At 33.3% G+C, this 15,186-nt stretch overlaps 1 protein-coding gene across 1 annotated transcript in view; it reads left to right on the forward strand.

Moving 5' to 3' along the window:
• LOC143238989 (guanine nucleotide-binding protein subunit gamma-e-like) overlaps positions 1-10,948 on the forward strand; it is a 37,916-nt gene extending 26,968 nt beyond the window's left edge. The window contains exon 3 of the mRNA XM_076479689.1: positions 10,517-10,948. Coding sequence (XP_076335804.1) covers positions 10,517-10,622 — 106 coding nt within the window. The 3' untranslated portion in view covers positions 10,623-10,948. The remainder of the gene's footprint in view (positions 1-10,516) is intronic.
• Positions 10,949-15,186: the final 4,238 nt, after the last annotated feature.

Below are 15,186 nucleotides of genomic sequence, written 5' to 3' on the forward strand. Positions count from 1 at the left end.
TTCAAGTTTGGATACCCATGGTGGGCACAGCAACGACAGTCCATTGTGTAATGTTGTGCCTAATTCTAAACAAACAAACATTTGTTCTTTGAATACTTCAATTTTTTTACTAACATATTAGTTCTATGTTAGACACGTCGGGTCTCGTTTTGACACATCTTGTTTTGGTAATTTAGTTTTAGTTTTGACACTTTATCTCTAGTTTTTGATGCTCTAGACGGTATTTTAATACTTCATTTTTGTGTCTTGGTACTTTGGTAATTCGATTCTGGTTTTGGAATATTAGCTCTTGTTTTGACACTTTATTTCTCGTTTTGGTACTTCGATTATAGTTTTGACGTATTATTTCTTGTTTTCACACTCCAAGTCTCCTTTTGACACTTTGTTCTAGCTAAGATACTTTAGGGTTCACTTTGACACTCACGATCTCATACTGAAAATTCATTTCTTGTTTCGGTTCTTCCGTTTTTGTTTTGATACATTAATTTTGGTTTTCAAGCTCCATATCTCGTTTTCATAGATTAGTTCTAGCTTAGAAACTTCAAGTTTCATTTTGAACACAATAGGCCTCATTTAGTCACTTCATTTCTTGTTTTAAGCACACTAGGCCTCATTTAGTCACTTCATTTCTTGTTTTGAACACACTAGGCCTCATTTAGTAAATTCATTTCTTGTTTTGAACACACTAGGCCTCATTTAGTAAATTCATTTCTTGTTTTGGTGCATCAATTTTTGTTCTCATTTATTAATTATATTTTTGATACTCCAAATCTCTTTTTGATACTTAATTCCTTGTGCTGGTACTTCAGTTCTAGTTCCGAAATATTAATTCTACTTTGACATTCAAGGCCTTGTTTTGGTACTTCCGTTTTTGTTTTGATACATTAGCTCGTGTTAAGGCAGTTCATGTCTTGTGTTTACACTTCATTTCTTGTCATGGTACTTTAGTTTTGGTTTTGGCTGTGTTTCTTGTTTTGTTACTTTGGTTCTCGTTTGTAAACTGTATTTTCTTTTTTTTTCACGCTTCTGTTTTCGTTTCGACTCTTTTAATGAAAATTTTGAACACTATCTGTAGTCATTTCTGAGTACGTGTTAATAATAATATTTTAAGTCGGTTCAGACAATTATAAGTACAGCATTATGAAAGTTCACTTATTTGAGACTTAGTGCTATATTGATATTATGTCTAAATTCACAGAATAAGTTGAGAAAAACTGATTTTCCGTGATGACGAGAAAACCTACTTGTAGAGAAAAATATATATGTAAAAACGGCTGGTATGAATAGAGAAAGCGCTATGTAGAGGAGCGAACAACGTTTCGACCTTCTTTGGTCATCGTCAGGTTCACAAAGAAAGAAAGAGGTAACTGACCAATAGCTGACCACATGAAGGTAGTTGTTTTTTTATTAAACAGTTTAACAAACTAAAAAACTGAGTGTATCTAGACTTATTCAACGTCAACCCTTTCTTGTGTTTGTTTAGTAGAGATGACAAACTGAGTGTATCTAGACTTAAAGAATGTCAACCATTTCTAGTTTTGTTTCTCTGAAGGAGAAAATTTATCTGAAAATGATAGTTAGAAGATTTAAATGGTTTCTTTTCTTGGATTTTGTTTTTCTTGTAGTGAAGCACAAAGCCACACAATGGTTTGTCTGTGCTGTTTCATTTGGACGGGGTGTCATAAATGAAAGTAAAGCTAAAAGTGTTTTTATTACCAGGGGACGGCTGATCTTTCGTCAGACCGCAAAGGTGTTTTGACATTGACTTCTGTAATATGTACTTCCAAGTTTCAAAATATAGTGCAATGAAGGAGCAACTACAGTTAAAATAATAAATGTGAGATACTGTTAAAATGTACGAACAGTGATGATTTCTGCTGGTTTTATTATTAGTGAATGAACAGATAAGATACTGTTTATTTCAACCTTTAACGGTTTGTCACACTCAAATTCCTTCATAACGTCGAACATGTTTTTACTCGGAAATTGAATTTTCAGTGCAGTCTTCATGATTCATTTCAATAAAACACGCGAAAAGAGCGTGAGCAGTGAACGTGTTTACCGGTAGAAACATGGAACCATGTCGCGTATCTCTCTGTCTGCCAGTGGCTACAATAAATACAGCTATCAAAACGTACGAATAGAAAACGTATTTTTCCAAATTATTTTAACTTGAGTTTGAGGCTGTAGTATGGAGAGCTGAAGGAAAAATAGCCATTCTCTACTATGAATATATATTAGATAATAACTTTCCTCGTTTGTGCATTTATTGGTAATTATATAGTTACGTGACATTCTGTATCTCGAGTCCAATGGTTTCCAGAACAGAACATTCCATTGCATTTTTTTCTATCTTCGTTCATCACGAAAAAAATACAATGAATGATAATTGATACTTTGTGGTTTGTTTAATTTAATTCCTCAAAAAACATAAATTCTAAAAGAAGTACCTCTCAGAAGTGATGGCATCCATTCTTCAGTGAAATACTGTTGATAACAGTGAGGTCAAATGTTTCGTTCCATCCTTCTTCCAGGAACTCTTTCATGAGACATATTTCAGTCAATAGAATTACAACTGAACATTTTATGTCACATTCATAATTCATGAAGTGTTTGATTTTTATGAAAAATAAATGTAGACTGAACTTATTCCTAAAGAAATCTTCATGATAAATTTGAATTAGAAACAAAATATCGTTAATTATAATGTGCGTTTTTATCCAACTCCTATACCAAAATACAGTACAATGCATAATTTTACTGTAATTTTTAATAGTATTATCCAAATTTATTGTAGCTTTAGACTTGTTTGGGATATAATTTTACTAATTAGAAAGTTGTATACGAAAATTTACGAGTAGATTGACTTAGCTTCAACAGTTTTGCTCCAAAACATTACTGTAGTTTCAGACTTTTTACGGTTTATTCTAGTAAATATTTAGTTTCAAACTTTCTTCTATAATTTTACTAATGTAGTTTCAAATTCGTTTGTGATGACTTTTAGCTGAGGAGTTTGTTGTGATTTCAGAAAAAAATAGACACCTCTCCTGATAGTTAATACATAAGCAGGTTTACCACACGACAAGAGACATTTGTTCTGATAATTTATACACAACAGTCTTACTACATAACACAGAGACATCTGTCTTGATAATTTATACATAATAGTTTTTACACTTGTCATAAAGACATCTGTCCTGATAATTTATACATGAGCAGCTTTACCACATAATACAGTGAGACACAATATAATTGTTTCTACCCAATAGAAAACTGACATGATAGTTTCTAGATAAGCAGGCTTACCACATGAAAAAATGCAGTTGGCTTGATAGTTTCTAGATAATCAGACTTACCACATAAAACAAATACCCTTGACTTGATAGTTTCTATATAAGTGGCTTATCACATGAGAAAATACACTTGACTTGATAGATTCTAGATAAGCAGGTTTGCTACATGGAAAAATACACTTTACTTGATAGTTTCAAGATAAGCAGGCTTATAACATGAAAAAATACACTTGACTTGATAGTTTCTACACCATAGGTTTACTACACAACATGGAGACTCCTGACCTGATAGTTTCTACAGTCGACTTACTGCACCATGCAGAGACTCTTGACCTGATAATTTCTTTAGTAGACTTACTGTACCACGCAGAGACTCCTGACCTGATAGTTTCTACAGAGATAGGCTTACTGTTCGGCACAGAGTTTCCTATATATTTCTGATGAGAATAAGACATAATACATTACAAACATCCCAGCACATGTAGACTAATACACTAACCCTAGTTAACAACCACTGTGATTCCTCTTGTCATTTATCAGTGCTAGTAAAAAAATAAACATTTCTACAGATAAGTAAAAGATAAAATAAACATTCCTAGAGGTAAGTAAAAGAATAAAATAAACATTTCCAGTGGTGTAGCTAGGGGAGGAAAGGGGGGACATCTTTCCCCGGGCGCAGCATCGGGGGGGGGCACCAAGTTGATGTTACATAATTAGGAATGAATTTCAGAATGAAATGTTTTCCCCTCTTAACCAATTAATGCCCAGTGTCCCATATTTGGGAGTTGCAACGTCATATGTTGCCACAACTTGGTTGTGATTTGGTCGCATAATACCAAAACACTATCTAAACGTTGAAAAACGTCAGACTGCAACGTCACTTCCTGACGAATAATGGACGTTGCTATGTAACGTTACCACAACGTCGTAATTGGTCACATTTTTCTATTAAGTTGTCTAAACGTTATGAAAACGTCAAAATGCAGTCACTTCATAGTGAATAATCAACGTTGTTATGTAACATTGTGCAAACGTTGCGAAATGTAACATTATATGCTGTAAATCAGTAATCACAACGCACATTACATAGATACTTCACTGATCAAAGTCGGTAAATTGTCTATTACGTGATCCAGTTTTCGGAATGCTACCATGGCCTCAGCGCCATGAGATTGTCAGTGGAAAAATTGTCAGCCTTGGCTTTGCTGAGTGCGGAGCGAGAGGTTACTGACAGCATAAATTTTGAGAAACTAATCGATAAATTTGCAGCAGCAAAGGCAAGAATTTCTCTTTGAAGTTACATAATCACATCCAAAGCATTATATTAAACTATTTCTTTTACTTTATGTTAACTTTTCAGGTTACTATATTCAACGTAATGTTTTAAGTTTTCGCAATGTTATATTTGACTATTATTTTAGTATAAAATAATTCTGCATTAATTCTTTTATATGCATTCTTGTTTCTGATTCTGTCCTTCTCTGTTATTCAATTATATCTTCAAAGTACCGTTGTTCCCCCAATTATTTCACTTTTTCATCTCCTTCATACCCTAAAAATACGCCACGAAATGCAGGTTTTCATGTTCTAAAACTCATAAATTTCCGGGAAAGCATGACGGACCCTCTTATGGCTTACATTTTGTCACGAGGGAGCGTGAAAACTGACTTTGTCCTCTGGCGCTGAAAACCCTAGCTACGCCTCTGAACATTCCTACAGGTAAGTAAAAGATATAAAATAAACACTTCTACAGGTAAGTAAAAGATTAAAATAAACGTTCCAATAAGTAAAACATATAAAATAAACATTTTTACAGGTAAGTAAAAGAATAAAATAAACACTCCTACAGGTAAGTAAAAGAATAAAATAAACATTCCTATAGGTAAGTTAAAAGATATAAAATAAACATTTTACAGGTAAGTAAAAGAATAAAATAAACACTTCTACAGGTAAGTAAAAGATTAAAATAAACGTTCCAATAAGTAAAACATATAAAATAAACATTTTTACAGGTAAGTAAAAAAATAAAATAAACACTCCTACAGGTAAGTAAAAGAATAAAATAAACATTCCTATAGGTAAGTAAAAGATTTAAAATAAACACTCCTACAGGTAAGTAAAGGAATAAAATAAACATTCCTACAGGTAATTAAAAGATAAAATAAACATTTCTACAGGTAAGTCAAAGAATAAAATAAACATTCCTACAGGTAAGTAAAAGATATAAAATAAACATTTTTACAGGTAAGTAAAAGATTAAAATAAACGTTCTTATAGGTAAGTAAAAGAATAAAATAAACACTCCTACGAGTAAGTAAATGAATAAAATAAACATTCCTACAGATAAGTAAAAGATATAAAATAAACATTTTTACAGGTAAGTAAAAGAATAAAGTAAACACTCCTACAGGTAAGTGAAAGATATAAAATAAATATCCATACGGGTAAGTAGAAGAATAAAACAAACATTCCTACAGGTAAGTAGAAGAATAAAACAAACATTCCCTACAGGTAAGTAAAAGAATAAAACAAACATTCCCTACAGGTAAGTAAAAGAATAAAACAAACATTCCTACAGGTAAGTAAAAGAATAAAATAAAACTTAGCAGGTATTATTGTTTCACTGTTGTTTTTCCAGATGTATACTATCTATCCTAAGGTTAAAGAAACGTCTACTTGGTTTGTTTCATGGTTTTTTAATTTAACAGGATTTCTTACTTCCTTCCTGCATCCTTCAGACTTTCTTTATCATATGTTTGATAGTTTCTTTCATTTCTATCACCTTATGCATTCATTTTCATTTTGTGTATTTTCCATCAATTATAATATAATGATAATTTCTTTCCTTTTCTTGCTCAATTTCCAGTTATTTCTTGTCTAATGAAAAAGGTTTCTTTATCTCTCACTTTGTACCTTTGGCTTTTTCTTAATCTCTCTGAAGAAATTTCTCTCTCTCTCTTTCTTATCATCTGTCTAATAAAGATTACTTCATTATTTCCTGCATATTGTTTTCTTTACTTTATTCTGTCTATCAATTTCCTGCTTTCACTTTTCACACTTTTCTTCTTTCATTTATGAACTCTTATTTTGTAACAGGCACTACAAAGGTATTTATTTGAGATCCCAGGAATGTAGTCAGTGGTGTTTTCACACAAATCCCAAACTAAAAAATCTTTATGTGAGAAAACTCAGTTGCACAACAATATGTTTTTGGACTTACAACACTGGAAACCAAGTATCAATACCTAAGTGGGCAGAGCCCAGATAGCTCTCTGTGTAACTTTGTGCCTTAATAAAAACAAGCAAACTTTATGTGAGAGTAAGAAATGAATCAAATGCTTTATTAATAGCACACCCAGGTTTTGATACAGCACTTAAATATTATGTTAATAATAAATAATTATAGTATTAATACCAGAGAAGAACATAAGAGATTATTCCCAATAAATTTTCATAACCTTTGTTACCTATGAAGAAACCACATGTTAATTAATTTGGTGAAAAGTTATGATTTATGGTTTGTCATGGAGATTCGATACTTTTGTTTGTGGTCTCTTAAAAACGATTTATGTAGTCTTCACAATAATAAGGTAACACCACTACTATAAGGTTTCTACTCTAATAAGGTTCCAACCAACTCCATTTGCATCACAAAGAGCACTGTTGATTTCCACACTAATAAAGTTCTGATGAACTATCTGTACTTCTCGTTTAGAACAAAAGAGAGTTCTGTTTTCTTTCTCCCTTTCTGTAAACCCTGGAACTTTAATGAGCTGTTTTTATTGTTTTTAGGCATTCAGGGATTTGTCTCTGTTATGACTTGGTGTTGAAACTAGTGGTCATTAGAATGAAAGTGTTAATGACATAGACACTGGCATGTTTGAAGAAACAAATTAAAAACCCTTTATTTTTGTCACACTATAACAGGAGTATTCACATGCTAATAACCTTAATGTTTCTTTATATGACAAACAGGTAACATAAATTAGGCTTCTTTATTTGTTTTTTTCCTGTTTAGTTTACTGAAAAATTGCTTTAATGAAATTCAAAGAAAAGTAATTAATCTTTGATAATTATTATAGAACATTACTTGTCTTGTGGTAACTCTTAGTTCATCAAACAAGTATTAGACATATAACAAAACATTAGTTATTTTATGGTAGCTCTTAGTTCATCAAAACAAATATTAGACATGTAACAAAACATTACTTGTTTTATGGTAGATCTTAATTCATCAAACAAATATTAGACATGTAACAAAATATTGTTTGTTTTATGGTAGATCTAGTTCATCAAACAAATATTAGACATATAACAAAACATTAGTTATTTTATGGTAACTCTTAGTTCATCAAACAAATATTAGACATGTAACAAAACATTGCTTGTTTTATGGTAGATCTAGTTCATGAAACAAATATTAGACATGTAACAAAACATTGCTTGTTTTATGGTAACTCTTAGTTCATCAATCAAATATTAGACATGTAACAAAACATTGCTTGATTTATGGTAGATCTTAGTTCATCAAACAAATATTAGACATGTAACAAAACATTGCTTGTTTTATGGCAATTAAGTAATGAGTTTTGTAAACGAAAATCAGGATGCACAGTAATAATAACTGTCACTAATCATGCAAGACACAGTGAGAGAGGAAACTGTCATAAATGACAGCATGTCACATTGAGATGAGAGTGTTTGCTGTGTATCAGAATGAGTTGGAAACTGGCAGAGTCACAGGAAGTTGTGTGTGTCACAGTTAAATAGAAAAGTGGCAGAATCATTGTGTGTCACATAAAGTTAGGAAGGTCCTAGATTTATAGTGGGTCACAGTTAAATAGGGAACTAGCAGAATCAAGGTGTAAAATTGAGTTAAACAAGTGGCAAATCTATAGTGTGTCAGAGTTAAGTAGGTGGCAAGTTTATAGTGTACTACATAAGAGTTATGTAGGTGGCAGATTTATAGTATGTCAAAATGAATTAGAAAACTGCCAGAATAACAGTTTCTCAAAGTAAGTTAAGAAACTAGGAAAATCACAGTGTGTCATACTGATTTAGAAAACTAGTTTAATCTCTGTGTCTTGTTGAATTAAAGAGTTAATCGATATGATACATTATATCACTTAAAGTTTTGTACAACAGCACAGTGCAGTGGTGCCAGTAATTATAATACATTCTGTAATATCAGGTTTGTACAACATAGTGCAGTGATACCAGTAGTTCTAATACCTTCTGTAACCTAAGGTTTGTACAACATAATGCAGTGGTGCCAGTAGTTGTAATACATTCTGTAACCTCAGAGTTTCTACAACAGCACAGTAAAGTTGTCCCACTGCTTTATTCTATAACACTGTACAGTGGTCCTTATAGTTTACACTATAACACATTACAGTGATTCATATAGTTTGTACTATAACACAGTACAGTGGTTCTTATAGTTTATACTATAACACAGTATAGTGGCCCTTATAATTTGTACTATAATACAGTACAATGGTCCTTATCATTTGTACTATAACACAGTACAATAGTCCTTATCATTTGTACTATAACAAGCACAGTGGTCCCTATAGTTTGCACTATAACACAATACAGTGATCCTTATAGTTTGTACAATAACACAGTATAGTGGTCCTTATAATTTGTACTATAACACAGTACAATGGTCCTTATCATTTGTACTATAACAAGCACAGTGGTCCTTATCATTTGTACTATAACAAGCACAGTGGTCCTTACAGTTTACACTATAACACAATACAATGGTCCTTATCATTTGTACTATAACAAGCACAGTGGTCCTTACAGTTTACACTATAACACAATACAATGGTCTTTATAGTTTGTGCTGCAATACAATACAGTGGTCCTTATAGTGTTTACTACAACATAGTACAGTGGTCCCAGTAGTTGTACTATAACACCATACAGTGGTCCCAGCACTTTATTCAACAACACAGCACAGTGGTCCCAGCACTTTATTCAACAACACAGCACAGTGGACCCAATAGTTTGTACAATAACATAGTACAGTGGTCCCAATAGTTTGTACTATATTACAGTTCAATGGTTCCAGTAGTTTGGACTATATTACAGTTCAATGGTTCCAGTAGTTTGTATTATAGCACTGTGCAGTGGTCCTAATTGCTTGTACAATAATACAGTGCAGTGGTCCCATTGATTTGTATTATAACACAGTACAGTGGTCCCATTGATTTGTACTATAACACAGTACAGTGGTCTCAACAGTTTGTACTATAACACAGTGCAACAGCCACCCTTATTATAAAACAACATTCTACTTGATTTACAACTTCAAAATAATTCAATGTTATTAATGGGTTGTGAAAATCTTAAAGCTTACGTCTTGTACAACGTTATTGCTGTAGTTCTAGTAGTTTTAAGACAGTCTTTCATCTCTGGTTTTGCACTAAAGTACAATATAATGATCATAGCGGGATGATACTCTTATTTAACTTCGGGTTTTCTATTAAAAAGTAATCTAGTGGTTAGAAAACTTTGTTACATCTTAGGACTCGACATGGCCACGTGGTTAAGGCACTCGACTCGTAATCCGAGTGCCGCGGGTTCGAATCCCGTTACACCCAACATGCTCGCCCTTTCAGGCGTGGGGGCGTTATAATGTCACGGTCAATCCCACTATTCGTTGGTAAAAGAATAGCCCAAGAGTTGGTGGTGGGTGGTGATGACTAGCTGCCTTCCCTCTAGTCTTACACTGCTAAATTAGGGACGGCTAGCGCAGATAGCCTTCGTGTAGCTTTCGCGAAATTCAAAACAAACTAAACGAAAAGTCTCAGATTTTGTACTGTACGATACGATGATACATTGTAACAGTAACAGTATGACGTTACCTCGGACAATAAAACGTTATTATTATCATAATGTATTGTGTGGGATAAGGTAGTCGTCAACGTATGTATAGACTATGTTTAATTTTCTTTAAAGGTCTTCCTGTCTATCGAACAGATAGTAGGGTGTATATATACGTTATTGAGTTTGATATTTTTAAGATTTGCTTGACTAAAAGTGTGTATATGTTCTAGTGTTTCAAATTATTGAAATCTCCTTGTGTTGTATATATACGTTATCGAGTTTGATATTTTTAAGATTTGCTTGACTAAAAGTGTGTATATGTTCTAGTGTTTCAAATTATTGAAATCTCCTTGTGTTGTATATATACTCTTGTTTTCATATTTTAGGCTACGGGAATACATCGAAGAGAACGAAAGAACTGACCCATTGATTCACGCTCCTGACAAGAAAAATAATCCATGGGCAGAAAAAGGAAAATGCCTCATCATGTAGCCCGTACTTTACTTAACCCTAATCCAACTCTTTAACGAGCCCTGGGCTCTACTCCTCTTCACACGGGAATCACAAACCACCAAACGTGCTTTTTTCAGCTAAAGACTGTTTCGTACCTGGTGTTGTTTTAACCCTCCCTCATATGTTGAACTCTTATCCGCTTTGGTTGGAACTTACTGAGTAACGAAACGAAGACTGGGAAAAAATCTCACCATCCTTTTTTGACTTCAAAAGTAAAATACAAATTATCTCTCTGTTATTGTTTTTAAATGTATTATCGACAATGAAAATAAAACATCGAAATGCCTTTCTCCAAGACAATAGAAATGTATATTTTTCTCTTAATAAACACGGGTTGTTGTGTTTTTTAACTAATATACAAGATTAAGACAAATGTTAATTTAAAAAGGGGGGAATAATAGGGTTCGTCAAAATGTACAGAAACAAATTTAATCAAAACACAAAGATGATGCTTTTTAAACCTACAAAGTACCTTTAATGAAAGTGTAAACAAACTAGGTTAGAGATGGTGTCTACATTATTTTCTCAAACTAAAAATCCATGTTTTGACTCCATAAAAATTAATAAATGCTCTAGACATGGAGTCGAAGTAGGGATTTGAAACTTGATAAAATAATAAAAGCCTTTATTATTTGTTGTTCAGAGTAACTAGCTGTAGGTTTGAAAACATAATTTGTCAGTTTTGATTCAACTTGTTTCTGTATTTTAATGATGATATCTGTTCCCTTTTCATGTTTGTGTATGTAGAATAAAGTTTGTAAGCTACATACATGCACGTGCGTTCAGTTTAATGTTACATGATTTTAATAGTTTACTGCTTCAATGTTTTTTGTTTTGTTTTTTTTCTCTCCACCCAACTTAGCCAGGTGATTTTATGCCTCAGATTTCATGTAAACGCTTTTAACATTCGCCAAGCACATTCGGTACTTGAATGGCTTCGAAGAGAAACTTGACAATTAGCGATGAAAAATACTGGTTAAATATCTCCTTCTCTTTCAAGAACCAACACAAAAATATTCAAATGACCTACGAAAGAATATTTTAGTGGGTGGGCCCACGCTTTAGTAAAATATTCATCGCCGCATTTTGTGTAGAGTTGTGAAACAATAATAATATTAGGAATTAATAATTATATGAAGAATAAATGTGATCAATTTTTAATTTTGTCTAACAACTGGATTTTCTTTGTTTTGCTTTCAATACTATTGATACTATATTGAGGTTCATTATAAATGAATCAAGTCTAGTTTATAAACTACTCTAGCTTATAAATTGTGCTAATTTTATTTGTATAAAAAATAAACAAAACTGCTGTACTTTACGCTTTGTAAGACGCTACATGGAAGACGCTTTCTAATTTTGAAAAGACAATTCTACGAAAAAATAGTTTGGCTCAGCAACACCTCGAGGCAGCGTTGACCTTTTTTCAACCTACTGGATAAATACAGGGCCCGGCTTGGCCAGGTGGGTTAAGGCGTTCGACTCGTAATCTGAGGGTCGCGGGTTCGAATCACCGTAGCACCAAACATGCTCGACCTTTCAGCCGTGGGGGCGTTATAACGTTACAATCAATCCCACTATTCATTGGTAAAAGAGAAGCCCAAGAGTTGGCGGTGGGTGATGATGACTAGCTGCCTTCCCTCTAGTTTTACACTTTAGTCTTACACCTCGTGTAGCTTTACGCGAAATTCAAAACATGCCAGTCAAATACATCATATTCTTCACAGTATACCGACAATATTAGTTAAATTGAATGTTTTATGCTATTTAAAATACTTGTAATTGGTAAGTAATGAGTTACGACCCGTTTTGAGTAGACCCTAAGCTAACCTCTTGCCTTAATCTATCACTTTGTCATGGAAGACACATTGGGATTTTTCAAGGTATTTTTAAGAAGAAAAGTGCGTCTTACAAGGCGTAAAGTACGGTAATTATTATCCCACACCTTGAGGAAATCCAAAACTTTGCGAATTTTTTGGCCTATGTAAATCTTTAACTTTTTTTTTTCCAAATACATCACTAGTAGCGCTGTTTTATAGGTGTAATTTAACGTCAACTAATGAATTACTCTTTTTAAGGATTGCTGAATATATTCGAAGATTAATAAAATATGAGACAATGTACTGACTTAATGTTATTGATTATAAACTATAGAGGAATTTTATTTTATACTGCTTAAGTTAATCCTTACTATAAAAATATACTCTGAGGGTCGCGGGTTCGAATCCCCGTCGCACCAAATATTCTCGCCCTATCAGCCGTGTGGGCGTTATAATGTTATGGTCAATCCCACTATTCCTTGGTAAAAGAATAGCCCAAGAGTTGGTTGTGGGTGGTGATGACTAGCTGCCTTCCCTCTAGTCTTACACTGCTAAATTAGGAACGGCTAGCGCAGATAGCCCTCGTGTAGCTTTATGCGAAATAAACAAAAAACAATAAAAATAACTGTTCTGTAGTCATACCTATAAAGGCAGTGCTGGGTACGTTATTTATTGATTACGTAACAAAATATAAAGAAATATTTTGCATCATATTGTTTGTTGTCAGCATGTTTATGTTGGTTTTCTTAAGTTGCAATTTCTTTGTTAGTAGAGGAAGCTGTGAGTAGTTTTGATTGTTTGTTTGTTTTGGAATTTCGCACAAAGCTACTCGAGGGCTATCTGTGTTAGCCGTCCCTAATTTAGTAGTGTAGGACTAGAGGGAAGGCAGCTAGTCATCACCACCCATCGCGAACTCTTGGGCTGCTCTTTTACCAACGAAAAGTGGGATTGACCGTCACATTATAACGCTCGCCCGGGGGGGAGGGCGAGCATGTTTAGCGCGACGCGGGCGCGAACCCGCGACCCTCGGATTACGAGTCGCGAGCCTTACGCGCTTGGCCATGGCGGGCCTAGTTTTTGATAATGCTTAATTTGGGAAGTTAAATTGGGCTTAAACTTCTTCAAAACTGAGAATATGACAAATTTTTGTATAGAGATATGACTTAGAGTTCTGATATATTTGGACGTATATCATACAACAATGTTATGTGAAATGTTAGTGAAAGGTAAGTTGTTGTGAAAGTAATTTTTGACAATTTATTCCTGTTAGCTACCGCCATATTTTGTAAAAGTAAGTTTAAGTTGATTTTTACGTTGATTGGTGCAGTTGCAGTGGCCTGCCATAACTTACGAAGTGCGAAAGACTACAAATGATTTTTATTGAGGTAAAAAATATTTTGTTACTGTTACTGTATTGGAAAGAAACATTTTGTGACACATACTGAACTGGACTTTGAATTATTTTCAACTGATACTTTAAAAGAACGTACAGAGAAGGAAACACTTAACAACATTTGATGTCATTAGTAGAATTATTTGGTGAAAGTAAGATAAAAGTACAATATAATTTGGCTAAACTTCAACTGTTGAAAATGGTAACCATGATGTCGATTAATGGAAATCCATGCATTTCATAAGATGATAAAATTATAAAAACAAGTGTTACATACGAGACCAGCAATATCATGACAGGAACATAAGAGAGCAATTAAAAATATGCAGTTTTAAAAGAAGAATTGAAATGAGTTAGATTAAAAATAAGACTGATGCAAGTACTGGAGACGTTATAAAAATAAACTGAAAAGAAATATAGTAAGTCTTTAATGACAAGATTGACCAAGTCGAAAGTAAAGTAAAGAAAGACATGAACGAGGTCGAACATAACACTGGTGAAATAAAACATATGAGAATGAAAGTGTAAATTAACACTTGTTTGTGCATTTCCTAAGGAGTTTTTACAGAAACTTTACATTTTACTAGAAATTTTATCTCAGTCTACTATCACCACTACTGTTGCACTATCTCTTACTGAAGGATTAGCTATGACATTATCAAGCCAAGTTCCGTAGAAAAGCTGGCCATTTCAAATTACGAAACTAACAGCTTATGATTAGAAGGTGCCATGAGGGGCTAAGTTTTAATCATTTTTAGGTTAAACAGGTAGTATAATGTAGAACAAACCATTTGTCTTGCTGTCCATCTAAATTCTAAAAGGACCAACTTTGGCAACATCAAGCAACCTTCCAGCTGAGAGCCGTGAACTACCAAAAATTCCTGATACAAATGAATAAAAACCCTACAAACAGAGAGATTTGAAAAGATGTATCTTTCTCTATCTTCAGGCCAGAATTGCCAGTTTGCCCTTGTTATTTTAGTACTCCTACACAGCTCTTCTGTATTTATGTTGTTGTCAGTAACATTATTCAACTAGTTTATTCAACCTTCTTTACTTTCAAACTTTACTTCACTCGTTCTTTCACGTCATTTTTCGCGATTATTAAGAACAACAAACTGAATTTATATATTCTCGCTTTCTTGTGCTTTAAATTCTGTATTTTTCCGCTTAAGTAAACCGACAACTCACGACAAAGGTATCCTGAAAGCTGTTCCCCTGAGACGGTACTTCATGAAAGAAACAGATACTTCGAGCTTGATGAACTATTTCCGTGAACAGTTTGTTTTAAATAGGTAAACAAATACAGAGGAAGTACTCTTGCTTTCTT

This window comes from Tachypleus tridentatus, chromosome 13 (assembly GCF_004210375.1).
Source record: "Tachypleus tridentatus isolate NWPU-2018 chromosome 13, ASM421037v1, whole genome shotgun sequence".
Taxonomy (NCBI): domain Eukaryota; kingdom Metazoa; phylum Arthropoda; class Merostomata; order Xiphosura; family Limulidae; genus Tachypleus; species Tachypleus tridentatus.